The 26136-nt window shown below is 33.9% G+C and overlaps 4 protein-coding genes across 11 annotated transcripts; 3 read left to right on the forward strand and 1 right to left on the reverse strand.

Moving 5' to 3' along the window:
• Positions 1-129: 129 nt before the first annotated feature.
• LOC105107967 (putative 4-hydroxy-4-methyl-2-oxoglutarate aldolase 3) lies at positions 130-2148 on the forward strand. Of its 5 annotated transcripts, none has more exons than XM_011002097.1 (3): positions 132-579; positions 612-672; positions 1315-2148. In XM_011002097.1, exon 3 carries the CDS (start codon positions 1339-1341, stop codon positions 1837-1839), a length of 501 nt encoding a protein of 166 aa, XP_011000399.1. In that variant the 5' UTR covers positions 132-579; positions 612-672; positions 1315-1338; the 3' UTR covers positions 1840-2148. The 5 variants fall into 5 exon arrangements, with proteins under 5 accessions (XP_011000398.1, XP_011000399.1, XP_011000397.1 ...); XM_011002094.1 differs by having other exon boundaries at positions 133-579; positions 612-677; XM_011002096.1 differs by having other exon boundaries at positions 130-677; positions 1325-2148.
• A 784-nt stretch (positions 2149-2932) lies between these two features.
• LOC105107966 (RNI-like superfamily protein) lies at positions 2933-5607 on the forward strand. Of its 4 annotated transcripts, none has more exons than XR_838964.1 (4): positions 2933-3389; positions 3701-3794; positions 3909-5344; positions 5559-5607. XR_838964.1 is itself a non-coding variant. In XM_011002092.1 (4 exons), exons 1-3 carry the CDS (start codon positions 3028-3030, stop codon positions 5235-5237), a joined length of 1785 nt encoding a protein of 594 aa, XP_011000394.1. In that variant the 5' UTR covers positions 2933-3027; the 3' UTR covers positions 5238-5271; positions 5356-5501. The 4 variants fall into 4 exon arrangements, 2 of the variants coding, with proteins under 2 accessions (XP_011000394.1, XP_011000393.1); XR_838965.1 differs by having other exon boundaries at positions 3924-5344; XM_011002092.1 differs by lacking the exon at positions 5559-5607 and adding an exon at positions 5356-5501 and having other exon boundaries at positions 3909-5271.
• Positions 5608-6133: 526 nt separating this feature from the next.
• On the reverse strand, positions 6134-10178 carry LOC105107965 (COP9 signalosome complex subunit 6a). The gene is made up of 9 exons (XM_011002090.1): positions 9795-10178; positions 9528-9616; positions 9325-9418; positions 9095-9156; positions 8928-9006; positions 8742-8834; positions 8013-8113; positions 7172-7227; positions 6134-6390 (listed from the first exon to the last, which is right to left on the reverse strand). The coding sequence occupies exons 1-9, from the start codon at positions 10057-10059 to the stop codon at positions 6309-6311; spliced, it is 921 nt and encodes a 306-aa protein (XP_011000392.1). The 5' UTR covers positions 10060-10178; the 3' UTR covers positions 6134-6308.
• Positions 10179-17025: 6847 nt separating this feature from the next.
• On the forward strand, positions 17026-25870 carry LOC105107969 (peroxisome biogenesis protein 5). The gene is made up of 15 exons (XM_011002098.1): positions 17026-17369; positions 17576-17716; positions 17825-17975; positions 18732-18925; positions 19061-19312; positions 19879-20001; positions 20381-20548; positions 21466-21659; positions 22830-23076; positions 23571-23655; positions 23896-24005; positions 24195-24419; positions 24854-24919; positions 25245-25339; positions 25423-25870. Exons 1-15 carry the CDS (start codon positions 17250-17252, stop codon positions 25499-25501), a joined length of 2250 nt encoding a protein of 749 aa, XP_011000400.1. The 5' UTR covers positions 17026-17249; the 3' UTR covers positions 25502-25870.
• Positions 25871-26136: the final 266 nt, after the last annotated feature.

The raw sequence follows: 26136 nt of genomic DNA on the forward strand, positions 1-26136 counted from the left end.
ATATATATATATATATAAAATAATATTAAAAAAAAAAAAAAAAACGAAGAAGCATAGCCTTTACTCATCTACACTATTTTAAAAGTTAAAAAAACTAGATAAATTGCCTGGTGAAGGTGGACGGAAGGGAGAAAGAAAGAGAGAGTGGCACGCTGACCAAGACAAATACTAGATTCTTGGGTTGCTTGCTTCTCGTCATTAGTTTTCGATGAAACTTCTTAAGTGTCCCTTTGTCTTTCTTTGGACCCAACTACTACTCACAAGACAAGATGATTAGCATACTAATTAAGTTTAATTAGCAGACTCTCTCTCTCTAATTAGATAGTGGTCAAAACAACACCCCCGGACATTGGTGGGTTTCTTTCTGTCTCTTCTATATTTTCTATTAGCGCGTGCGTGGAACATTGATGATTCATGGATAACAGGACATCTCCTCCGTCACACTTTTCTAAGTTGTTGATGGATTTGGATTAGATAGATAAATAGATGGACAGAGCAACAAAGAAAGGCACAGACCCAACCAGGAAAAATACATTACAGGGAAAGAACGAGAGAGAGAGAAAGAAAGACAGTCGGTGCGACCCAACACCCTCTGAACCAGTTAGTGCGAGGAGCTGCTGCTGCTCACAACTCTCTCCTTCTCAACTCAACAGCTGCTTTCTTGACTTTAAAGTAAGGTAATTGCTACTTTCAATTGCTTTCTCACTTCTTCTATCTTTCTATCCATGTCTTTAGGTGCTGTTCACATCCACAGCCATACTCCTCACCACATGTATCTTGATTCTGCCTAATTGTCTGCTGCTGTTTGGTTCTGTCTCCTCGACTCCCCTACTGCAAGCTAAACTAGGACTACTCTCTCTTATATACTGTGTTTGCACTCATTTATGCATACATATAGCTTGAAATTTATTCATGTTCTTAATTATATGTGTGCGCTCGTCCACCACTTAATTCCACATCAGTAATCTTTTTACCTTTTCACTTATCTATTAATCTTATCTTGAAGCTACATCCCCTTCCCCTATCCAGGCTATAGCCAATTAATTTTGCAAATCACAATTACAATGATATTATTTCTTGTAATTGTTTGTGATTTATTTTAATTTTAATTTTTTTTTATGGACTGGAAATTTAACACCCACCATTTCTACCAATTAACATTATTGGAGATTGTTTCATCAAATGTCATGATGATATTTCATATCTTGCCTTCTGTATTCATATCGTTGGAGAGTATTTATGTATATACACGCTTCTTCGCATGCCTGCTTGTTAATTGCTTCTCGGTCATCACATCTAATCTTTTCACTGCAGGGGAATTCAGTAATCTAGCTATATATGGCTTTCATCACAACTGCTGAAGCCTGTGACTCCAACGTACCACTCTTGGCATCTGGTGACTTGCGAGTTCTGGCCCCCGTTTTCAAGATATATGGCCAGAGCCGGGCATTCTCGGGTCCCATTGCCACTCTTAAGGTGTTCGAGGACAACGTGTTGGTCAGGGAGCTTCTTGAAACCGAAGGTGAAGGAAGGGTTCTTGTTGTTGATGGAGGGGGGAGCATGAGGTGTGCTTTGGTCGGAGGGAACCTGGGGCAGTTGGCTCAGACTATGGGGTGGGCTGGGATTCTAGTCAATGGCTGCATAAGAGATGTAGATGAGATCAATGGGTGTGATATAGGGGTCAGGGCCTTGGGATCCCATCCTACGAAATCCTCCAAAAAGGGCGTTGGTGAGAAGCATGTGGCGGTTCACATTGGAGGGACCTTGATTTGCGACGGGGAATGGCTGTATGCTGACAGTGATGGCATTCTCATATCAAAATGCGAACTCTCTCTTTGAGCTACCACTTTGTTCATCCTTTCCAACACCATGCAATGTTAGTTGAGCTTTTTAGAGGGATGGATTCTCAGTCACTTTGGGAAAATGTTTCTTCTCCGTTATATGTAGCATTGTTTTCATTAAATAAACTTAATTTAGGAATCAATTTCCCGCTGCACAAGAACAATTCTTTGTATTTGTATCTTACAAAGCAATTTTATTTTCTTTTTAGTAACATGTCAAGTGCGGTAGCTCCATAAATAAGCACGGTGTTTTTTCGGCTGGGAAGCAGGAGCATGCATATAGATGGCTTGAGATATAATTCAACTTGTTGGATATGTCCAGTTAGGTTAAATTTTGTATGAATATTATAAATATTTATAAATTGGGTTTATATTACTAATTTTTATGAATTTGTATTTAGAAAAAAATATATAACATGTACTATAATTGTAAGATATTCTCAATATTATATTTAATTTTCACACCTTATACCATTATTAAATTTTAGTTACCTTTTTTTCTCCAACAAAAAAATAATTTTTTTTATTATGGTTAATAAATCTAAAAAGAAGTTTGCTAACAAGAAGTTCACTAAAAAGAGCTGGGTCAAGGCATTTCAATCCATGAACAAAGCATTTTAATCCATGAATTATCAAATATAAAGATAAAAAGAATACAACATATATGAATTAAATTTTAAAAACCTTAACTCACCATCCAACATGTAATATCTATTTTTTAATTTTTTAATTTATTATCATTTATAATAATTATATTATTTGATGGTTGAATCAGTCAAATAATACAATTATTATAAATCTAACACTTGTTTTTAAATACTTGTAGTAGTAATATATGTTTAATTCGTTTATGTTGATACACAAGTTTAGTTATCAAAATTTAAATATGTGTTTATTGATACTTTTAAAAAAATATTTTTTATTTATATATATATATAATAACAGTAGTTAAAATTATATAAAAAATAAAAATTTAATTTAATGTTAAAAAAAACACTTCAAAAATTATTAAAAAAAAAAAACCAATAGCAACACGATTTAGATTTAGAAGGCCCTGAGAGGCCCAAGCAACCCCCAGAAGTGAGCACATATTGAAGTACAAGCAACCAGCCGCTGGAGGGATCGATGGTTTTTGATAGATTGTTATTTTAGAGAAAGAGGAAGAGAGAGAGAGATAGAGGTGGAGATGATGGATGGTTTGCCGAGCTGTTTGATCAGCGAAGAGATATTGTGGAAGATGTTGGATTTGCAGACACTGTGTACAGTGGCTTGTGTCAGCAAATCCCTGCGCTTCTCCGTGGACACCGAGGTCCTTCCTTCCCTGGCTTCTCTCGATCTCTCCATTGTATCAATAGATGAACACACTCTTTATCACATCCTGAGTCGGTTTAAGAGCCATAGTACACTGACCCTTAATTGCCAACGCCTCTATGATTCGTCGCTCCTCCCTTTTTTGGCTCCACAAATCCAACAGCTGAATCTTTTAAGCTGCTCTTTACTCTCTTCTTCAGTTCTTAATTCTATAGGAGCTAACTGCCCCTTTCTCAGGTAAATAAAGCAACTTTTAGTCTCTTTAACATTATTACTATTAAGGATTTGGGGATGATGTTAATTAGACCCTGATTAAAATGGTTATGATATTTTTGTTCTCACTCTTTATTGGTGTTTTATCTTATGGAGCAATTTTCTTTAAAAAGTTCAGAACTTTCATTCAAAGTTTTGTTTTTTGTCATTTGATCAGCCACTACCACTCTCTTTCCGGTTACTCCTTTTAAAATACCAAGTACTAGTTACTGATTAAAGTGAAAAATTCAGCTGATGGTCTATATTAATGGAGAAGATTTTGTTTGGGTTGTCAGGGTGCTTGCAGTTGAATTCGCTGACCAGGGCTCACCACCTATTTTGTTCAGAAAGAATGTTGCCTACATGCTTAACAAGTGCCAGTATTTGGAGGTGAAATTGTTTCCATTCCATTTGCGTTTATTAATTGCTCCAAAATTGTTCTATTTTCATACATGAATGTGTAATTTCCCTGTCGGCTGATGTTTTTGTCTTCTCTAACGATAGCGTCTCTCTCTAAAGATCAAGGGGACAGAAGTTGATGCGAGTGCTTTCCAGTCAATTGAATTCTCCCTGCCACGAAGTATCAAATTTCTCAAGTTGAAACCGATGCTTGAAAATAATGCAATCCATCTCGCTAACAGACTTAGAGTTTCCAAATCACCATCGTCCTCTGGTTTTGTATTGCAGTTCTTGTCACTTCTCTTAGATGTGATATCGGACAGGCTACTTGTCGCCATATCCAACTCTCTTCCTCTTTTGGTAGAGTTGCATCTTGAAGATAGACCAGATAAGGAACCATTACCTGGCGTCGATTTGACCAATGGCGGGCTTCATTTCTTAGGCTCTTGTCATTTCCTGACTGACCTCTCCCTTAAACGTAGTAGGCAGAACTACCAAGGATCATTTAAAAGAATAAATGATATGGGGATGTTTCTGCTTTCACAGAGGTGCAAGGCTTTGGAATCAGTGAGGCTCAGTGGATTCTCTAAAGTTAGTGATGCTGGCTTTGCATCTTTGCTGCACACCTGCCAGAAGCTAAAGAAATTTGAAGTTCGAAATGCCTTTTTATTGTCGGACTTGGCCTTTCATGATCTCATCCAAGCCCCATGTACCCTAGTTGAAGTGAGACTATTGTCCTGCGGGCTCATAACAAGTGAAACTGTTAAGAAATTGGCCTTTTCTAGGAGCTTGGAGGTGCTTGACCTTTGTGGCTGCAAGAGTGTAGCAGATTCATGCCTCAGCTCCATTTCATGTCTTCAAAGATTAACGACTTTGAATCTCACAGGAGCTGACATTACTGATAGTGGTTTATCAGTTATTGGTCAGGGGAACACACCCATTTCGTATCTGTGTCTTAGAGGATGTAAGAGGATAACTGACAAAGGAATCTCTTTTTTGCTGTGTGGTGGTGGGGCAATTGCGCAAACATTGTCAGCACTGGATTTAGGTTACATGCCAGGAATATCAGATAATGGCATTCTTACTATTGCTACCTTTGGTAGAGAGATCACTGAATTGTGCATTAGGAGTTGCTTTTATGTGACTGATTTGGCTATGCGAGCACTGGCTACAAAGAGAAGGTCACAAGACAGAAGTAAACAACTTTGCCGAGTTGATATTTTCAACTGTGTTGGGCTATCTGCTGATGCACTGAAACTTCTAAGGAAGCCTTTATTTCGTGGACTGCGTTGGATTGGTATTGGGAAAACTCATTTAACAAGTAACGAAGACACCATGATTACTGAAATTCAGAAGGAACGCCCATGGCTGACTTTGTGTTTGGATGGATGTGAAATGCAATGTCATGATGGATGGCAGTTCCATTCGCCCTAAAACAGAATTACTTTGATTTGTTTGAACTTCCTTTACGTATTGATGTATTTAAGACAGGCTTTGCAATGAGAGTTGGGAGCTTGATTTTGCATAATGGAACTTAAAAGGTAAATGCCTTTCATGTTATGATTTCAAAGTTGAATTGTACATGCATTTAATTTGTCACTTTTCAAGTTCTTATTTCTTAAAGCATAGATCTCTTAACACAGTCAAGTTAAAAAAGAAATTGAATTTTAACAAATCTCTATTTGAGCCCACTCCCAAACCCTTTGAAAGCACTAACTACAATACCAAATTTCAAGGTTTTAGATTTTGTGTTAGAGCCCGATACTTGTGGCATGGTGTGGTGGTTGACGAGGAGGCGAAATGACAAACATGGAGAGCTTAGTCCGACAAGAGGAAGACCTGACCATGTCCATTTCACGGAACGAAAAGTGATTCTAGTAACGAGAGACTTGGCCATGGCACTGTCCTTGAAGGAGAAATTTCTTGTCCTCACCCACCCCCGCGACATCATTAAAGAAGACAGAAGACTGCACTATCATCGACTGCAATTGGTCTTCAGGCCATATTTTGTTGCTGTCTTGAAATAGAAAAAACAGATGATAAAAGACAACTACATTTTAGTTAAAGAAATAAAGATATAAAATAACCATCAAAGAGCTCGTGTTCTGGTGCCCTTCCTGGTAACGTGTTAAATTGCTTCCGCGTTCTACAACTTAGTTTCAAGTTTCGATATCAATCATCTCATTGATGATACATTCGTTTTAATCAGCATACGATCACGGTTCACGGAGGACCATTTTGAAACCATATCTTTTTGCGCCCAAGACTTTATTTAATTTGATAATTGAACGAAAACAAACGATGCACAAAATGGAAGCCAAATAGAAATCAGAAGCAAAGAAAAATCTGATAGATTTATATTTTTCTTTCTGAATGTTTCATTTTCTGGCGGATATAATTCCTAAAGCTTCTATGTGCTATGCACATGAAAACACAACGGCATCACTCAATTCTTAAATGGTTATCAAGTCTTGATAAAAACTGCCATTAGAGAGCATGCAGCTTTCAGATGAAAGCAGTTCGTCCACCCCTTCGACTGTGCCTATCATAGGCAGTGTTGAATTTGTCCACTAGCTCATTCATCGTGCTGGAGAAAGGGGAGGAAACGAGGGAAAATGTTGTGTTAAAAATCAAGGATGAAAGATACAACCAGAACACATCAACTGAAAAACCATTCTATAACAATATGGCCACTAAATTTGTTAATTGCAGTGTCTGCATATACTGTCATATGAAAGCTTCACGTATGCACAATGCATGTTCTAACTTTTAAGGATATAAATAGGTACTAGATGCCGAAGCCATTCCTAGAACCATCTTTTGAGTCAACAGATCTAGTTCAGTAACAACATTATATTTCATAGGCATGCAGCTGTACCGATAAGTTTTTGCTAGACGGGAGATCATGATTAGCCTCTACTTTGATTTCTTTTTCTTTGAAAGTAATACAATTAGGTTAGAAGTTTATAAGGTCAGAAAAGCGTCGCTAATCCCTATCTCAAATAGTCTGATTAATCAAGGTATGCTATTGACGCTCCTTGGGCTACATGTTCCCTCCTTAAATTATTTGTATTTATCTTAAGGAAGAGGCAATTGCATGGCACAATAATCAGAACTTTGGCTTGCCATCACAATATTGCCCCTTCAAGCCTTGAGACAGCCACTTTATGCAAAAAACACTGAAGGGCAGGAAAGCATCTAAATTATGCCTTCGGAATTCCACCTCAGTGAAACCGCATGCTGGCTTTTCTTTTTATTATCAAGATGTAGTCATGCCAAATTTATTGACACGAAAAAAGCAGAACCTGTTAAATGGAACAAAAACAAGACAGGTTTATATCACACAAAAGAACACCCATATATCATACCTTGAGCAGTTGGTGAACATGGCTAAGTAGGCGATCAATAGCGTGTCATTGTATTCCTGCAAAAAAAATTGAAAATCAAATCCATAGGTTAAAAATAACTTCATAATCCTAATAGTGTTCTCATAATCTGGCAAGATCTGAATTTGGAAAGCAAAACTGGTAAATGAGGCATACATTGCAAAAGCATGTGCTTACTTCTGAGCACATAGGTGGATAATGTCCAAATAGTATAATGCGCATTAACACTCTAACATGATATCGACTAGCATTTCAAGATTTATGGTACAACTTAATTAAAGAAAAAACATTTTTATTCATCTCTAGAATCCACATGATCAGTCTGAAACCAAGTGAAGATATCACTGTTTCATTACCCATCCCTTCACCAATAACCCTCATTTAATCATGCCCAAACTTCATTCGTACAGTCACATATATAATCACTATCAACTCCCTTGATATTAACAGACCAGGTTTTGACCATGGGCTTGTAGGGTAAAGATCAGCTCAGAGGATTGTGTAAGATGTGATCAAATAAAACCACACTTGATACCTGAAAACCTCTGGCTCTCTTTACTGGATTAATAAATTACATCTTATAAGAAAAACTCACTTCCCCTTTACAGAGACGGTCATTTTATTTTTTAAAGTCATCACAAGATCTTCTAATTAGATGCATATATTTGTCAATCCCTAACTTATACTAAGCCAATCTCGGTTTGAAGGTAGCATTTTAGATAGAAAAGCATCTGATGCACACTCCTACAAAAGGCTAAAAACAGTGACCATTATCACAGAAAACATGATAATTAATCTAAAAAAATAAACAGACATCACTCACCATCAAGAAATCATCTTGAAATTTTTCTGATTCAATGGCTGGCAATCTCCTTAAAAGACTTGATACTTGTCTCAGCAATGAGTTCTCACAAGGAATTTCACCTGTGTTCAAGGATGTACATGTGATTGATCTCAACTTTGAAACAGGATGCAAATGTAATTGATCTCAACTTTGAAACCCTCAATGCCAGCTTTTTTGAAAACCAAATACACGTGCTTCAAGCCCACAGACCTTTTCCCTTTTCTCTCTCTCTTTTTTTTCTTTTAATTATAATAGCAATGTAGTCCACCCACCAACACGAATTTTGCTCAAAATTGAGATGCACCCTTAAACAGGATTCACTTCCATATGACCAAAGGCCAATCACAACTAATATTTTATCAATTAGAGTAACGTAAAAAAGAACTAGTATCATGAAAAGGATGCAAACTAGTGACATAGGACATTGAAGACTCCAATCTACTTGATATTCATAAACCTGTGCTGGATAATTCTTTTGATATTCAACTCTTCTTTTCTAAAAGAAATCCTTTTTTGATAAATAGTTTGACTCCAACCAGCCAAAAAGATATAAAGGGCAGACTTTCTCATGCTAGTGATATGAACCATAGAGTATCTGAAGTCACATTCAAAATAAAAGTGAATGCTTTATAATGAGAAGGGGAGTTGTCAAGTTTTTCCCATTTTGAGAAATCAAAAGTACTTTTCATCATAAAGAAACGTTTATACCTTTCTGCATTGCAACAAGGTAGTGATGAAGCACCCTGATTCTGCTATTCAACATCTTTATAGCACTATGTATGCCTGTAAGGTGCGCAGCCACTGGAAGAAGGGAAAACCAAAACTGGTAACATGTACAGCAGAGGGGAAAAAAACCATGAAGATAAAACAGAATTAGGGAGAGAAGGGAGTTACATTGTGTAGCTGCAGAACCTCCATCAGATGGCTTAAGATGAGCAACATGATCAACTGAGATCCTTTCAGCTTCCACCGTCTTTAAATCCACACAGAAAGGCAATTCAGTAACTAAAGTAGGTAAAAGAAAGACTAACAGGTGACGCGCTAAAAGAAACATGACAAACCTCAATGGTGTAACTTGAACAAACAAAAATAAGCTGTGGAATTCCATCGATGACATGCAGCTCTGGAGTCATAACGACCAATGACCACCACACACACAATAAAAACACCATGAGTGAACAAGGTAACACCAAATACAAATCATACAACAGAAGCTTGCCGCCTTGAAAGCCAACGTTAGTATCAATAACAGCAATCAATCTATCTATCACATAGAGGTTAGGTTGCATACCACTCTCGTAAATAGTAACAGGTAAATCCTTTTGAGCAGGATTGATAGAGGGATTGAGCAGAACATAAACAGGGCTTTCATTAATATCCATCAGCTGTAACACAAAATTAAAAGAAAAAAAGGAGAAATTATCTACATGATTTGCACGAATGGATATAATAACAATGATGATAATGATAATAAAATGAAAAAAGAAAGCATACAGCTTTATGAATATGCATATCAGATTCCTCAGCATCGCTTCCAGTGGAGTACCATCCCAATATGTAAAAGTGTGGGAATACCTTCTTATCTGTTGTTCACACCAACAATCAATCAAAAAATAATTCTTATTTGAGCTACTAAACCCTAATTTATCAAAAATTACGAATTTTTTTTTACAGAAAATTAATAAGAGAAAAAGAAAAGGATTTTAATGTTTTAAATAAGAAAAAGAAAAGGGAGGAAAGTATAAGTAATAGATATTATACAGAGTTCTTGCTTCTTTTCGATGAAAGCGCGGTCGAGGGAGTGAGTGACAGGATCGTAAAGAAGCTCGAAGCTGTTGAAGATCTCGACGGTGCGTCCTCTCTGTACTCCAATCACGCAACCGTATACTCTGGGAGGGGGGGAAGCAGAGCCTCCATCGCTGCAGCCGTTGGTCTGAGACTTGACACGAGTGTAGTGATCGGATATGTTGACTATTACGAGCGGGTGTAGCTTGAAAGTCAGTCCGCTGCTAGACGAGGACGCCATTGTAGTAGCAGTACCTTCCTCTCGCTGCGATTGCTTGCTTGCGTTCTGCGTACGAGATCGAGGGATTTTTGGGGTTTTAGCTTTTCTTTTGTTTGAGTTAATGACTGAATCGGTAAATTTGGGTTTTCATGTGTTTTTATTAATTCTGCATTTCTTATATATTCACCTTAATATGCTGTCCGAGTTATTTATAACTAGTTTTAGTCCTTATAGTTTAACAAAACTAATTAATTGATCCTTGTGGCTTCAAAAACTCTATTTTCAATATTTTATGTTATATAAAAAGAATCGGATGCTCGCTTGGCAAGAATTCAACGTCACATGTATTGTCACTAGTTATTTGACCGCAAGTGATAATTTGTTTAAAAAATAAATTCGGTATGCAGGTTATTTTAATATATTTTTATATAAAAAAATTAAAATTTTATACAAACATGTAATTAAATTAATTAATAATTATCTATATAAATAAAAAAATCTTTAAGAATAAATAAAAAATTAAAAGATTGATATAGATTAAAATACTTGATCCAAAAAATAAGACATTTTTCTAGTTGTATTTATTGAATTCATTTTTAAATTAATAAAATATAATAGATATGAAAAGAACGTGTGAAACTGATTGGGTAAAATAAAAGGAAAGAAAATATTATACAAAATAAAATATATCAGAAATATTACTCCAAAGTATATATATTTTTTTAAAATAAGGTTCATATGTATAAAAAAAAGTTCTTTAAAAATTAAATACAAACAAAATATTTAATATTTTTTTAAAAAAAACCTCAATCCAAGAAAGACATGCAAAACTTATAGTTTAAGTCAGAAAATTGAGATAAATTGATAGAAAATAATTTGAAAATAACTGTCATAACCCAATTCTAGGTTATTCTTCAAAAATTAATTTTTTTTCAAAATAAATAAAAAAAATAACAATACAAGTTAGCAACATGGAGACAGCAAACTGAGGAATCAAACTACACTTTTAGAGGAAATTTAAGGCCTAATTATACTCTATTATGCTCAAAAATGAAAAAAATATAAATTCAATGACAAATTAAATAATTATTTGATAAAAATTAAGTCTATAGACATAATTAAATTTTTAATAGATTAATTTGATTTAATCATGGGCCAAATTGAATTTTAATTATGTCTTAGAATTAATTTGAGTCCAACTAAAGAATTTAATTAAGTGTAAGGACTTAATTATACTTTAAATAAGTCAAATTAATTTTATTTGGGGCTTAATTGGTAAAAAATTAAGTCTGGGAGCCTAATTTAAGCTTAATTAAGAATATTTGAATTTTAAGAGACCAAATTTAATTTTTACCAAGTTAATTGAGTAAAATTAGGGGCTAAATTGCAAGAAAATTAAAGTTTTGGGGTTAATTAAAGGCTAAATTGAAAAAATTTGCAGTCAATGACTAATCTGCAAAAGACGTCACAATTTAGGAGCTTAATTGATAAAAATTAGGGGTCAAATTGAAAAAAATAAAAGTTTAATGATCAATTAGGGGTTCAATTGACAAAATCTGAGTTCAAGGACCATATTGTAATAAGCACCTAACTTTGAGGTTTCAATTGAAGTTCATTAGGGGTTTAATTACATTAAATCAAAATTTTAGTGTTAATTAGGGGTTCAATTAAATAAAATTGAAAGATTGAGGACTAAATTAAAAATCAGGTAAAATCTCTAATTCAAACCTAAAATGAAGCTGTTTCGCAAAAAAACACAAAGAGGACCAGACAACACGTTGTTTGGTCACTGTTTATTATTTCTTCATTTCTTTTTCTGAAAAAGTTAGTCCAATCACCTACTTTACAGGTGCATTTAATGTATCTAACATCTATAAAATTTGAAAAAACATGCACAAAATTGATCCGTTGTAGTTACTTTACAACCCCAATTGAACATTTCAGTTTGAATAGCGATGAGATAGCACTGGCATCGGCCTAAACAGGCCAACATAAGTAATTTTTTTTGCAGATTGAACAACTCATGAGGCACACTTTGAGCCAATGGTTGAGATCTTTTCCCAACTGAATCAAAGGCTAATTTTTTTTTTCTTATGTAAACAACATTGCCCTCTTTCACTGTTTATAAATAAAGGTGGATTTCATGGCCGAAGAGATAAGAAAATCGGGTCCAAAATTGGCAAAAAGCCAGCCACTCCACCCCCGGTTTCTGCAAGCTTTTCACTCACTCTCTCTCTCCATTGTCCCAGCCACTACTATCATTGTCACCAACCCTTAAGCCACCAGTTGTATCACAAGAAACCAATATAACCAGCACAACCACCACTAGTCTATCTCCCCTCTGCTTTTAACCTTTCTCTCTCATTTACAAACTACTTCTTCTTGCGTAGTGGCAACTCAGGCGACCAAGCTCTCCATCAACACCGCCACCATCCTTTTATCAACCACCCAGAGCAGCAGCTCCTCCCGTTTATGTCAGGTGGCCTCCCCTTACTTATACCCGTTACTTCCCCTATTCTTGTGGCCATTGCATATAGAAGATATTCTACGTACAATGGTAGAATAATTAACCTTGAAGAGGGGCCAGACCTGATTTGGCCCAGCCCACCCTCAAAAGACATGTTCACCCTTCGCAAACTGCACTCGGCCCAGTTAGTTAGGTCTCGCCTGACTTTTATTTTAAAAAAAAATCCAAATTTTTTTAAAAAGTTATGATTTTCTCGAATATCTTTCTATTCATTTTGCATAATATCAGGTTGTACATTCACACGGTAAAATACAAATCTGGTATTAAAATACTCGTTTTTCTCTAAAATATTTCAAAAAAATTCAAAATATTTTTAAAAAATCTCAAAAACTTTTAAATTAACTTCCCTTTAAAAAAAAACTTATTTCCATGCATACACTCAAATTCTAAAATTTTTCCAAGCATATTTTTTATTAAAAAACAAAAACAAAAATTACATCTTTTTAATGTTTTAAAAAATAAAAAATTGATATCATAACTATTTTATGATTATCCATTAGGATTTGACCAACATGTTAGAAATCTTTTTTAGGATCCAGATATAGACTTTAATATTTGTGATGTGTAAACTTACATGATAAAGTACACCCTTAGGTATTAAAGATACAAGGTGTAAAAATATGTTGCTAAATTTTAGAATTTAGAATGGTTAGGATTTAACCCAATAAGATAGAGATTTTTTTCATGAAGAGAGATCTGTCTTAAACTTTAGAAAAGACCAACGAATAGAAACTTAACCTAGCAAATCAATTAAACAACAATGTAGCTTACCTTAGACAAGGTGCACTGGGGATGATACGTCTTCCCCTTGCACAACCAGTCTCTTACCTAGACTCTTGCAGACTATAGGTTCCTAGTAACTATAATACTAAGTGGCGACTCCTGAACAACAATAATAATAATTTTATGATTAAATCCAAAACTCTTTCTAACACACAAGAGGCACGACAAAGAGCCTCCGCCAACACTAGACAACATCACGCAGGGGCTCGCGCACCCCACGACAATAGTCATAAACCCATCTTTTTTTAAAAATAATGTAGAATGTTAAAATTATAAAAAAAATGAGAAAAAAATTTTAAATCGCATTAACTCTTAAACTCATAATTCATGTCATTAGATTAGAAGCACCAAAAATAAATAAATAAATCACTAAATCCAATCCTTAACAAATCAAACATCAAAGAATAAAACCAGGAAAATAATCAACCACATAAAAGGATTTAAAATAAAAAATTATAATTAAAAGAATGAGAATAAAAATCAAAATAAAAAATAAATCATAGGGCTTAAAAATATTTATTTGGAGGGTTAAATTGAAAAGAAAAAAAATTAAAAGAATGAAGGCTAATTGTTTTTAAAAAAAAACAACATAAACTATGATTGAATAATAAAATTAAAAATCAACGTGACTTTAACAAAAGAGACAAGGAAAAAAAATCATAAATCAAAAGTGACAAATTGTAATTTCAAGGATTAAATTGAAAATGTAATTTTTTATAAAGGAATTAATAAAAAAATAAAAAATATAAGGACTAAAATTGAAATACAAAGAAAAAGAGAAAAAATAAGTACTTTCTTTATAAAAGGAAGAAAAAAAGGGGGAAGGAAACGACCTTCAATAATAAACCGTTAATCATCCGTCATCACACGTCACATGAGTAAGAAAAGGACATAGTAGTGCTTTTAGTGACACAGTGAATAGGCAAGTTTGCTCATTGAGGTGGCATTGCACATGCTTCTTAAAGGATCAAAATACCACCATGTGCTAACAACATTTTTAGATTTAAAATTAATCCAATTTAAAAATACTAAAACACCTCCATGCCTTTGGAAACTAAGAGAAAAACTATGTGAAAGGACAAAAATGCTCGTTGGATACATGCTTTATTTTTTGTTTTTTTATAAGATAAATAAATATTTTTACTATAATATAGTAAGCAAAAAGATAAGCATACTCTTGATCAATATTTCTATTTTTTTTTACTTTAAAGGTAAAAAATTATTTTACTATTTAATTTTTTGAAAAGATGAATATACTCTTTAATGATCATCTAATGAAAAGCATAAATTGCCTTAATATCATGGTTTCCTTTTTAAAATTAAAGGGTAAAAAAGTAATTTTATTATAACAATTAACAATAATTTATATCTAATGTTATAATGGAAAACTTAGTGCTTGTATATTTTGTTCAATGTATCCATATCCATCCCTTCTACACACACATACATGTATACAGATATAGCAATGAATGATGAAATTCTCAGCATAAATTATTAAGAAAGAAATGTTAAGATGATCTTCTCAATATAAATTAAAAAGTAAATTAGTTAATTTTTTTTACAATATTAAAATATATCAAAAGAGTTTGGTTTCTCATTGTAGCAATGAATAATGAAAAGCCAAACCTTTTTTTCACCTCAATCCTTATATTTTTAAGTTTTAAATTTATTTTTTATTTTAATTTTATTATTCAATATTACGTGTACCAGGTATAAAGCTTTATAAAATTGTTTTGATTTACTTTATATGAATTTATCCCTATCCCACAAGCTAGGTTACAAGTTTTATTGGCTAGCTATATTGACTCAAATTATTTATTTATTTATTTTTTTAATTTTATCATTCAACATTGAGTTGATTGGAAATTAAACTCTATAATCTTTCTTGAATAATTCTATAAAGTTATCCCAGTCTTTTAACTCGGGTTTTACAAATTAATCCTAATTGACATAGATTGTTTTGTTTTTGTTTTTAATCTAATCATTAAAAAAATGAGTTGATTGGAGATTAAGATTTATATTTTTCTATTTTTTTTCTATGTGGTTATTGTAGTCTGGTGATTCTGATTATGAGTTAGGCCGATTGACTTAGGATTTTTTTTAATTTTTTTTCAATTTCATCATTAAATATTGAGTTAATTGAGAATTAAACTTTATAATTTACTTAAATTTGAATTCTATGAGCTCATTTTTGTCTTATGATTCGGGTTATGGGTTTGGCTGGCTGAATCAAGTGATATTTTTATCCTTTTCTTGATTAATTGTTTTTTTAGTTTCACCACTCAACATTGAGTTGATTAGGATTTGAGTTTCATAATTTATTTTGATGTGCTTTTTATAGGATTATCTTGGTTTTATAACTCATGTTTTACAGGTTAACCTGAGTTAACTCGACTTGTTTTTTAAGTTTTTTTGTTTTTATCCATTAATATTGATTTGATTAAAAATTGGATTTAATATTTTTTTATTTGTTTTCTATAGGGTTATTATGGTCTTATAACCTAGGTAGCGAATATGACAAGTAAACCCGAGTTGACTCAACTTGTTTTTTAAATTTTTTTTATCGTCTAATATTTATTTGATTGATAATTAGGTTTAATTTTTTTTTTATTTGTTTTTTATAAGTTTATCATGCTCTCATAACTCGAATAACAGATGTGACAAGTTAACCCGAGTTAATCCAAGTTAATTTAATATGTTGTCATTTTAATACTTTAAAAAGGATATTGTCTTGATTTTTTTCCAAGTAAAATTGCATTTTTGTTGGTCGTTTGAAATGTTTTAAAATTTATCAAGTTTTTCAGATTATTCAAACAATTTTTTTAGTTAAAAACACATTAACAAATAACAACATCTAAATATTTTTTATATTAAAAAATTTGATTCAACTCATGAGGCATTTGCAAATAATGATCTAGTTGGAACTAAATTAACTATGACATTAGTCATCCATGAAAAGTTTCAATTACATTTAGGTAATATTTGAGATTGTGGTAATAATTATTTTTTAAAATGCTTTTTACTTATAATATATATATATATATATGTGTGTGTGTGTGTATCTGCATATTTAACTTTTAAAATTTATTTTTTAATGTTAACAAATTTTAACATAAAAAAATAAATTTCAAATAAAAAATTTAACTTTTTTTTAAAATTAGAGAGTGGTCATAAACACTCAAAACCTTACAAGACTATTATATCATATAAGATGACACCGTATTTTATTAATTTTGTGATGTATCTCCTACACCTCATATTATAAAAGAAATATAAGAAATGATTCAAGAATTTATGTAAAATAAATTATCCATTATAAACACCAAGAATAATTAAGGATGAAAATGATAAATGGAGATTTGTTTTTTTTTAAAAAGAAAATATAATTTAAAACTAAAATATGAGTTTGATATTGTGTAGAGTGAATTTAAAAATATATTAAAATGATTCTTTTTAGATATTTTTAATTTTTAATATCAGTATATTTAATTATTTTTAAATAAAATATATTTTTAAAATATATAAATAAACAAAAACTACCCTCCTAGCTCATACTTCATGAATATATTATTTGTTTAAATTTATGAGTTCTCTTTCTTTTTTTTGGATAGAAAATTGTATTTTGTGTATATATATAAAATAAATGAAAAGAGGAGGTGGTGGTCTCGTCTCACCTCTTCTCTTCTCAAATCGTCGTCGTTATTATCTGGGTTTGGGATTTACTTGATTGCATTTCCCAAAACACCCTCCTCATCTTTTCTCAACAACCAATCCATCCGTCCGTCCATAAATCCTCCTCTTCCTTCCTTCCATTACCCTGCTCTATCTTCATCAAATTCATTCTAAATCAATTTTATTTATCAGTATTTTTTCTTCAAAATCACAATAAAAGAAGAAGAAGATGGCGATGCGGGAGCTTGTTACGGGAGGAGCAGCTTGTGCGGTTCCAGGCTCTTCTTCTTCATCTAATCCTTTCGGGGCTCTCGCCAACGCTCTTATAGGTTCCTCTTCTAAGACGCAGGTTGTTCTTGTTTTTTTTCAATTCCTTTTTCTCCTATCAATTCATCTTCCTCTAGGCTAGACTCCGCCACTACCTCTGTGTTTTTTTTCCCTTTTTTTCTTCTAAATTTTCTTTTTTTAGGTGCTTGTTGAATGGATTAGTTGCAAGCTAATAATCCTCATTTCTGGTGATTTGACTTTTTTTGTTCTTGAAAAAAAATACAATAGGAAAGGCTAAAGGAAATCCCAACCTCAACAACCACAGGTACAGAGCCTCCTTTCTACCAGGATGCCACAGCTGAGGACCGTTTGAGAGCACTTCCAGGAGCTGACTTTGATCACTCCTTTTCTCATCATTCCACTCCTCAGGTCTCTTCTTCCTTTTCCTTCTTCTCCTTTCTTTAATAATAATAATAATAATAATAATAATAAAAATAAAATTGTCTAACTTTGTCTTTTATTATTATATTGGTTTAGAGTTCAGAGTTTCTTCGTGGCTTTCGCTCTGCTGATCAGAATGGATTTGCTGATGCCTGGGAAGATATTCATCGCTCTGGTCCTCCCCCTCCTCCCCCTGCTCTATTGGATCACCGCTTACCTCCTCCTCAATTCCAGCCAACTCTCGAAGGTAACTACCTATCTTTACTCATAGTTAATTGCCTAGCTTGAAGCCTGTGATGATTCATAATAATCTAGATGATGAGCTGCAAGTGGCCAACAATAATAGATAATCAAAACAGTAAAGGCAAATTTTAATTTTCATTAAACAGTGCACCCAAGACTGTTCAAGTAGGACAGATTGCGAGTAATGCCAAGTAAATGGGTAAGGACTGAGTAGTGGAACTTTCAAAACCCATTTATCTATTGCAAGTTTTGCATATCAGTATACATATTACACCAGGAAAGCCCTCAAAATGGATGTCATTGCGATCAAGGAATGGAACTAAAATTTATGCTCTCATCATTTAATTTACATGAATTATCATGAACTAAAGTTAGAATCTAAAGGATAAGTCTCTCACGAGGATGCCACAGCTGTCCTCCTTTGTGTGCATTCGTGAACTAAAGTTAGAATGTAGGATACTTCTTTCACCAGGATGCCACAGCTGTCCTCCTTTGTGTGCATTTAGATGGAATAGGGTCTGCGATACCATGCTTGATGTGACTTCACTTGGAGAATATGAGGGTAACAAAAGATGAACCATTTCAACATTGAATAAAATCTTCTAGAACATTTATTTACGTTTAACTTGTTTCAGTGTTTTCACAATTTTTTTTGTGTCTAGTACCACGCAAACACCACAGGAGCTATTTATTTACCAACTACAAAAAATCTTACATGCGCATGGCTTTTTGGTATATGTTTTCTACTTTTCATATGCAGGACCACCCCAAAGAGTGTTGTCAAACTTTTTGCACTCCTTTGTGGGCAGTAGCCATGGTGGAATTCCATTTCGTCCTGCTCCACTACCAGCATTGGGATTGTCTGAAGGTGACAAGCAATGCATACGTGATCGTAGCAGCATAATGGCCCGACATTTTTTTGCTGATAAGAGTGAAGATTTTATCAATGCACAGGTCCGCTGCCTTTTCTTTGTCCACGGGCAGCTAATGCGATTACTAGCTTTACTTCCAATTGTCACTTTGCTCTAACATCAATCCTGATTGCATTAGCAAAACTGCAATTGTACTCTGACTATGTTGTATCTGTAGGTGAATGCACTTCTGTCTTCATTAGATATTGATGGTGATGTGCGGGCTAAGGGACCTTTAGCTGGCAGATTCCGAGAGCTAGAGGATTACTGGAATGAGTCTCAAGGTGCTCTGAGACCTCGTCCTCCTCAATCTGATGGATGGGTTGCAGAATTTAGCCAACACAGAATAGACCATGGTGATCCTAATGCCTGGGCTCACTCGTTTGAACAGCAGCATGGTGCTAATAGTTGGGCCTCTGAGTTTGAGCAGGTAATAAGGGATTAAACATATCAATTTAGTCACTGCATGACAAAATTCAAGAACCCTCTCAATCCTAGATCCATCAATCAATGGTACAATTAAGTTACAAATCCATGAAAATGTGTTAAAAATATTGGGCTATTTTACTCACCAGTGAATTTAACCTTGTTTCCATTTTATGTTTCTAGCAACTAGTGTCGTTCACCTATTATTTTCGTGTTTTTTTTAATTGTAATTTTATGACTCATTAAACTCTTTTTTTCTTTTGTTTGTTTATTTATTTATTTTTTCTGAAAAAAAACTATGCAATGAAACATTTTTTGTTGGTTACTCTGTTCTTCATTTTTCCTTAATTATTGATTCTTTGGAGAGTTCTGATCTTCATGATTATATTGTTATGCGGTATTTCATCCCTTCCCCTTTGCCAATCATGATGTTTGTAGTCACGGACTTCTTAACTGCACTATTGATTAGTTATTGCCTATATTCTTTTGTTATAATTTCTGCATCAGTGTACAAATCAGTGGAAATTGCTCTGGCTTGCAATTTATTTATCTTGTTTTTATTGGTTTTAGGAACAACGATTGGTCTCAACAGCAGATCAAATGGGAGGTGCAAATATCTCAAACTTAGCTGCAATGGAGCAGACTCGTATGCTTGCACACACACTAGCTCAAAACAACGACCCCAAATTTCAGGTTCATATGCTTTACTTTAACTTAAGTTTTTCCACATGGCTTGCAAGTTCTTTCTTGGTCCTGAAATCTCCTAGTTTTTTCATTGATAGTATACATTATGAGCTAGCTGCTAAGTGGGGATACAAACACTCTTGGATTAAGGGCCCTAATGCTTTGAACAAGGCTGAGGATTGATAAAATGATGACCATACCTGATTTTTTCACTGAATTGGCCAAAATATACTAAACATATCAATAGTGATGTGACATGATGAAAAACTTAAATATGCTAGCATTGCATGATAAAGACTTAATTTGTTATTTATTTGTGCTTTCATTTTTTTTTATATTGCACTGTTACTTATGCTGAGATGTTAGTCATGTGTGATGAGCTGTGCAGAATTCTAAGTTTCTTCAGTTTGTCTCAAAGATGAGTCGTGGAGAACTTATTATTGATGATAACCAAGTCAAGCCAGCTGCACTGTCTTCATCAGGAGATTGGGCAACAGAATATCAGCAACAATATACTGCAGGTCCTTCCTGGGTTGATGAATATGCAGGCAATCAGGCAAGTGTATACTTTTGCAAGCGTTGATCAAGGATTTTTTTTCCTGCTTTTTTCACTCATTGTTGCTCTCTCTCATGATATCAATTTATATGTGGACCTAGTTATTGACAGCAGTTTCACATGTAATAGCAATTCTATATTTTCAGAATAGCTTATTCTTGTCACTGATTTGCTTGCTCAGAAATTGGCAGTACCGAACTGTGTCAAAGTCTGTAAAATAATACTTCTATGGACAATAAATTCGAGGCAAACATTTCAAACAAAAAGAAAAAAAAACAGTTGTATCAATTTATATATGGACCTAGTTATTGACAGCATTATCACATGTGATAGCTATTCTATATTTTCGGAATAGCTTTTTCTTGTTACTGATTTGCTTGTTCAGAAATTGGCAGTACCAAACTGTGTCAAAGTCTGTAAAATAATACTTCTGTGGACAATAATTTCGAGGCAAACCTTTCAATTTGATTCAACTTTAATCTCATGTTTAGGGTTTCCATTTACATTTCAAATATAGATTGACCACTGTGCTTAACATGCATCAATATTTAAAGGGAAGAGAACTTGTGACACACAAAGCCATAGGAATCTACAACTTTGAGGCAATGGAAGCCTTTTTTGATTTTTGTGTCCCTTTTGGCATTACAGGGAAGAATTGTGAAAAGGAATTTGTGGAATGAAACTCAAATAGAGTACTTATTGATGTGAATGTACCATTAGTTTGCCTCAATTCTTTCACTTTCGAGTGGCTCAAATTTCTGTAATTGATAGATACAGTTTTATGTGCCCTGATCTCCTTTTCTTTTCATTTATTTTTTCTTCTTGCAGCTTTCTTAAACAAGCCACTGGCTATGTATTTCTAAATGAGTTTGCCTCTATCTAATAAAATTCTCCCATCTAATTTGAGTGTTTTCCAGCTTTCTCATGGACCTGATCAATGGGCGAAAGAGTTTGCAGCTGAAAGAGAGCAAAGCGGACCTGTTGATGAACAGTGGGTAAATGAATTCTCAAAGTTGCATGTTAATGACTGGGCAGACGAATTTGGACGGCAGGTTGGAGAAGGGGCTTTTGGAGAGAGTTCAGCTGATAATTGGGCAGATGCGTATGATGAGTGAGTATAATAGACATTGTTGAAAGGTTTATTTCTTACATGGGTAAATTAAATATTACAAAACGGATTATGTCTATTAACTGGATATATCAGATTGAATTTTTGTGTGCTTACTCGTGACTCAATTCTAAAATGGAAGTGATATTTAATCTAGTGTGTAGTGGTGTATGGCTCTTCTTTATGCATCGAGAAGCTGCGTAGGATTTAGCATCCCAATTTTTAGAGTTGAAACTGATCATGTTTTGTTACCTTTCTTATACCAATTCTGTCATGTTTTGACTTTAACATTGAATGGTGTTTTTTATATTTTATTTTTTAAAATATCATTGTTGGTTGTCAAGGTCTACATAATGTTAGTATTTCTTATGTCCCATTATCTTTTTCCCTTTTTGCAATTTTTAGTTGTCCCATCTTATTTGGCCATTTTGAAAGTCAGTTTTATAAATGTCAAATTTCCCATGGTTTGCTTTAGTGCCTTTTAATTTACGACACTAAGAATGCAAGAGTAGTTAGGGAACTTACAGAGCAAAAGGAATAACATGCTAAATTCAACATCAGTTAATGATTGTTGGTGTTTCCTTAAATTTTTTGTTTTTAGAAAAAGGGCCAATATTAATGGGATGGAGGGAGTAATTTCCCCCCCAGATGAGATGCTAGTAAGCTCCATTTCATTCTTGGAAGTTTTGATGTGGTGTTACACTTTCTTGGTGATTTGTTTTAGTTATAATTATTAAAATTAAACAGTAACAGTTATTAGCAAAAATTGTATATGGTTAAATCAAGGTTCAAATTCTCATCTATGCATGATATCTTTTTTTTTTTCTTTGTATTCTTGTAACCATGTCATTTTCAATATTAGCATAACCTGCAGATGCTCACGCTGGATGTAACTGGTCCACTTCCCTGCCTGTCTATTTCTGGTGGCATTGATTCTTTTTGTGATCATATAAATGCTTTTGAAAAATTCAGTCATGATAAAATCTGATATAGGCACATTTGTTACAATTCTCATTATGCATTATTCTATTGATAAGTTTTCAGTTTTTCCTTGCTCATTATTAAGAATACCGTTGTCTAGAGTAGTTGAAATGATCCTGTTTATCATTTTGCTGTCAACTGCTTGAGTGAATTACTTTCTTTTCATGTATAATAACTTGTAATATCTTACAGGTACCTAAATGAGCAAGTAGTTGCCAAGCAAAAGTCAGATGCTTCAAGGGGCGTTTATGTGTTTTCAGACATGAATCCTTATGTTGGTCATCCAAACCCTTTGAAAGAGGGCCAGGAACTATTCCGCAAGGGGCTTTTGAGTGAAGCAGTGCTTGCTTTAGAGGCTGAAGTTTTGAAAAACCCAGATAATGCAGAAGGTTGGAGGCTGCTTGGAATAGCACATGCAGAGAATGATGATGATCAACAGGTGGGGATATTTTCTGTGTTACAATTGGTAGATTAGAATAAGTTTCTAGAGGTCTTATTTATAGTTGATTTCTCATTCTCTTCAAGAACTTGGTGAAACAGTTTCTACTAGATCTGCTTGTTTATAGTTGAATGAGACCTACAATATACTTGGTTCAGTAGTCATGTAAGATTTTGTGTTGAGCAAATGATTTTGTTTGAACTGTTTATATTTCTGAGAATTCTTGTTTTGATCTAATTAAAATTTTATGCTGCAGGAACTGGAAAATAAAAGTATGACTAGTGATGAATCTGTATGTTATTTTGTTTGGATGTGTTAGGTGCCTTACTTATAGCTTGTAATTAGGACTCAAATTGAATAATTTGTAGTTCAAATTGATTTTAATTGGATTTTTATGGTGGGTTTGAAAACCTTTGCTAATCATTCAAGGAGTCCTGTTAGCTGTGATTTCAATGTAGAATAGTGCATGTGAATCTGATTAAATATCAATACAGGCTATTGCAGCCATGATGCGTGCTCATGAGGCTGGTCCTACAAATCTTGAAGTTCTTCTTGCTCTAGGCGTGAGCCATACAAATGGTTGGTCATTGCTTCTACATATATTTACAACTTATATTTTAGATTAAATTTGTTTGACATTCTTAGGTATGCTTTTATAAAGAATGTATCATAATAGAACCCCACCCCTGATCAAATTCTTTTTTTTTTTTTTCCATTATGATCTGTACAAAAACTCTGAAAATAGAGATTCTTTATGAATTCGATAGTTTTTGAAGTACTGAATTTAGGTGGGTCAATAACTTGCCTTCAACATTTCAGAGTTGGAGCAGGCAGCTGCATTGAAATATTTATATGGATGGCTACGACATCATCCAAAGTATGGAACACTTGCCAATCCAGAGCTTTCTGATTCTTTGTATTATGCAGATGTAAGTGTTGCAGAAATACCTTTGTTTCTTTAATAATAAGGGTGGATTTCTTTCTTCTTCTTTTTTTTTTTACGCACATTAATTGCTTTCATCTTTTGTTTCAATTCTTTCATTTCCTTTTCCTTTTCTATTTGAATTTTTTGCTGACTTTTGGAGTGATCATCAAAATTCTCACTCCACAACATGCAGGTTGCTAGATTATTCAATGAAGCTGCTGAGATGTCACCCGAGGATGCTGACGTGCACATAGTACTTGGTGTCCTGTACAATTTGTCACGGGAATATGACAAAGCCATTTCTTCTTTCCAGAGAGCTTTGAAACTCAAGCCTCAGGATTACTCTCTTTGGAACAAGCTTGGTGCAACACAAGCCAACAGTGTTCAGAGTGCTGATGCGATATTGGCTTATCAGCAGGTATATCTCTATACAACTAAAATCAATTGTTTGTTTAGATTAATTCGGTCATTTTTCCATATCTCACAGAACATAAGCACTTTTCCTGAAGAAATTATAATGCTATCCCAGCATATCATACTGTACTTTTGATTCCATGGGCTGATAGGTTTTTTAGGTTTTCCATGAAGCCTCTGTCCTGTAAATTTCTGGCTGCGCAGCATTCTATGCTGTTTTCCCACACTTTCTTGTTTCATGTTTGTGGCTTTTCACATATTCATCTTTGTAGATTAACAAGCATGACAATAATTCCACTTTTATTTTTTAATCAGCTATGGTGATTTTGCATTTTGGTACGGCACCATGTTTTCCAAAATTTCTTTCAGTTGTCAACTCCTTTGTGTTGTTTCCTGTTTAAATTTATTTGTTGATTGTTCATCTCTCTTCTCTTCCAGGCACTTGATCTGAAGCCTAACTATGTTCGAGCATGGGCAAACATGGGAATCAGTTATGCCAACCAGGTGTTTACCTCTGCTTCATTGTTCACGACTCCATTATTAGTGCCATTTTTGGCATTTGTTAGACAGTTGTTTCCCTTTGCTTAGTTGCTTTTATAGCTTTCATGAGACAAGTAAACATTGCAACCTCATTTCTTAATTTTTATTTATGTATTTAGAGATTTACAAGTCCTGCATAGAAGCTATATTTATCCTTTATAGTCAGAATTATTTCACCATAAAAAAAAAAAAGAACCTGTGTAGTTGGAATGCCTGAGCTTAGTAATTTGTAGATTTTTACAAGAAGTGAACTACCATTATCAGACGTGATATATTTTTTTGCCTCTAGGGTATGCATGAGGATTCCATCCGTTACTATGTTCGGGCACTTGCTATGAATCCCAAGGCAGATAATGCTTGGCAATATTTGAGAATTTCTTTAAGGTATGACGGAGGAAGTAAGGTTTTTCTTAATAGTACTGAAATTCAATGCATTCATATATCTTATCCTTGTTTTTACCCTGCAGCTGTGCTTCTAGGAATGACATGTTTGAAGCTTGTGATTCTCGAAATATTGATGTTCTACAGAAGGAGTTCCCACTATAGTATGCTTATTTGTGTCAGCATTGAATGAATAATAGGGTCAATGAAGCTCTGATGGGATTCCAAAGCACCCCTTTTGTGCCATTAAAAGGCTACGAGCGCTCATGGGAGGATGCGTGGTGCTTGAAACTCATGTATGGATTATTGGATCTGTTGCTGAAGATTACTCTGTTTAGGAAGTTGGAAAATCATAAATGGATTATTGGAGCTAACTCAAACAAATACTTGTATAAATTTGAAACGCAGTACCTGGGTATAACTCGTGATTCTTAAGCACTGGGATAATTAAAACCAGGAACGAAAATAAATACAATGCGAGTGCATGATCTCAATCAAGGTAAAGAAAAAAAAGAAGAAAAGGAAGTTTCCCAAGCCATTGCTGTTAGGGATGGAATTTTATGAAAGCAACATGTCCCCAGATGCGGACTTGTTCTTTTGACGCTGTTGTGGATATTTTACTTGATATTTTTTTTGCTAAATTTTTCCAGTTTTTTTTTAGACGGTTTAGAGCCATGAAAACGTGCGCCCTAATGCTTTCAACTTGGTTGCGCATTCAAAAATTGTAAAAGAAGGAAAGCAAAGCGAAGGGTGGTTAAATAACCAGGCAGGCAAGGGTGTGTAATTAGCAGCGGTCTGAA

The sequence above is a fragment of the Populus euphratica genome, unplaced genomic scaffold, assembly GCF_000495115.2.
Source record: "Populus euphratica unplaced genomic scaffold, PopEup_1.0 scaffold176.1, whole genome shotgun sequence".
Classification (NCBI taxonomy): domain Eukaryota; kingdom Viridiplantae; phylum Streptophyta; class Magnoliopsida; order Malpighiales; family Salicaceae; genus Populus; species Populus euphratica.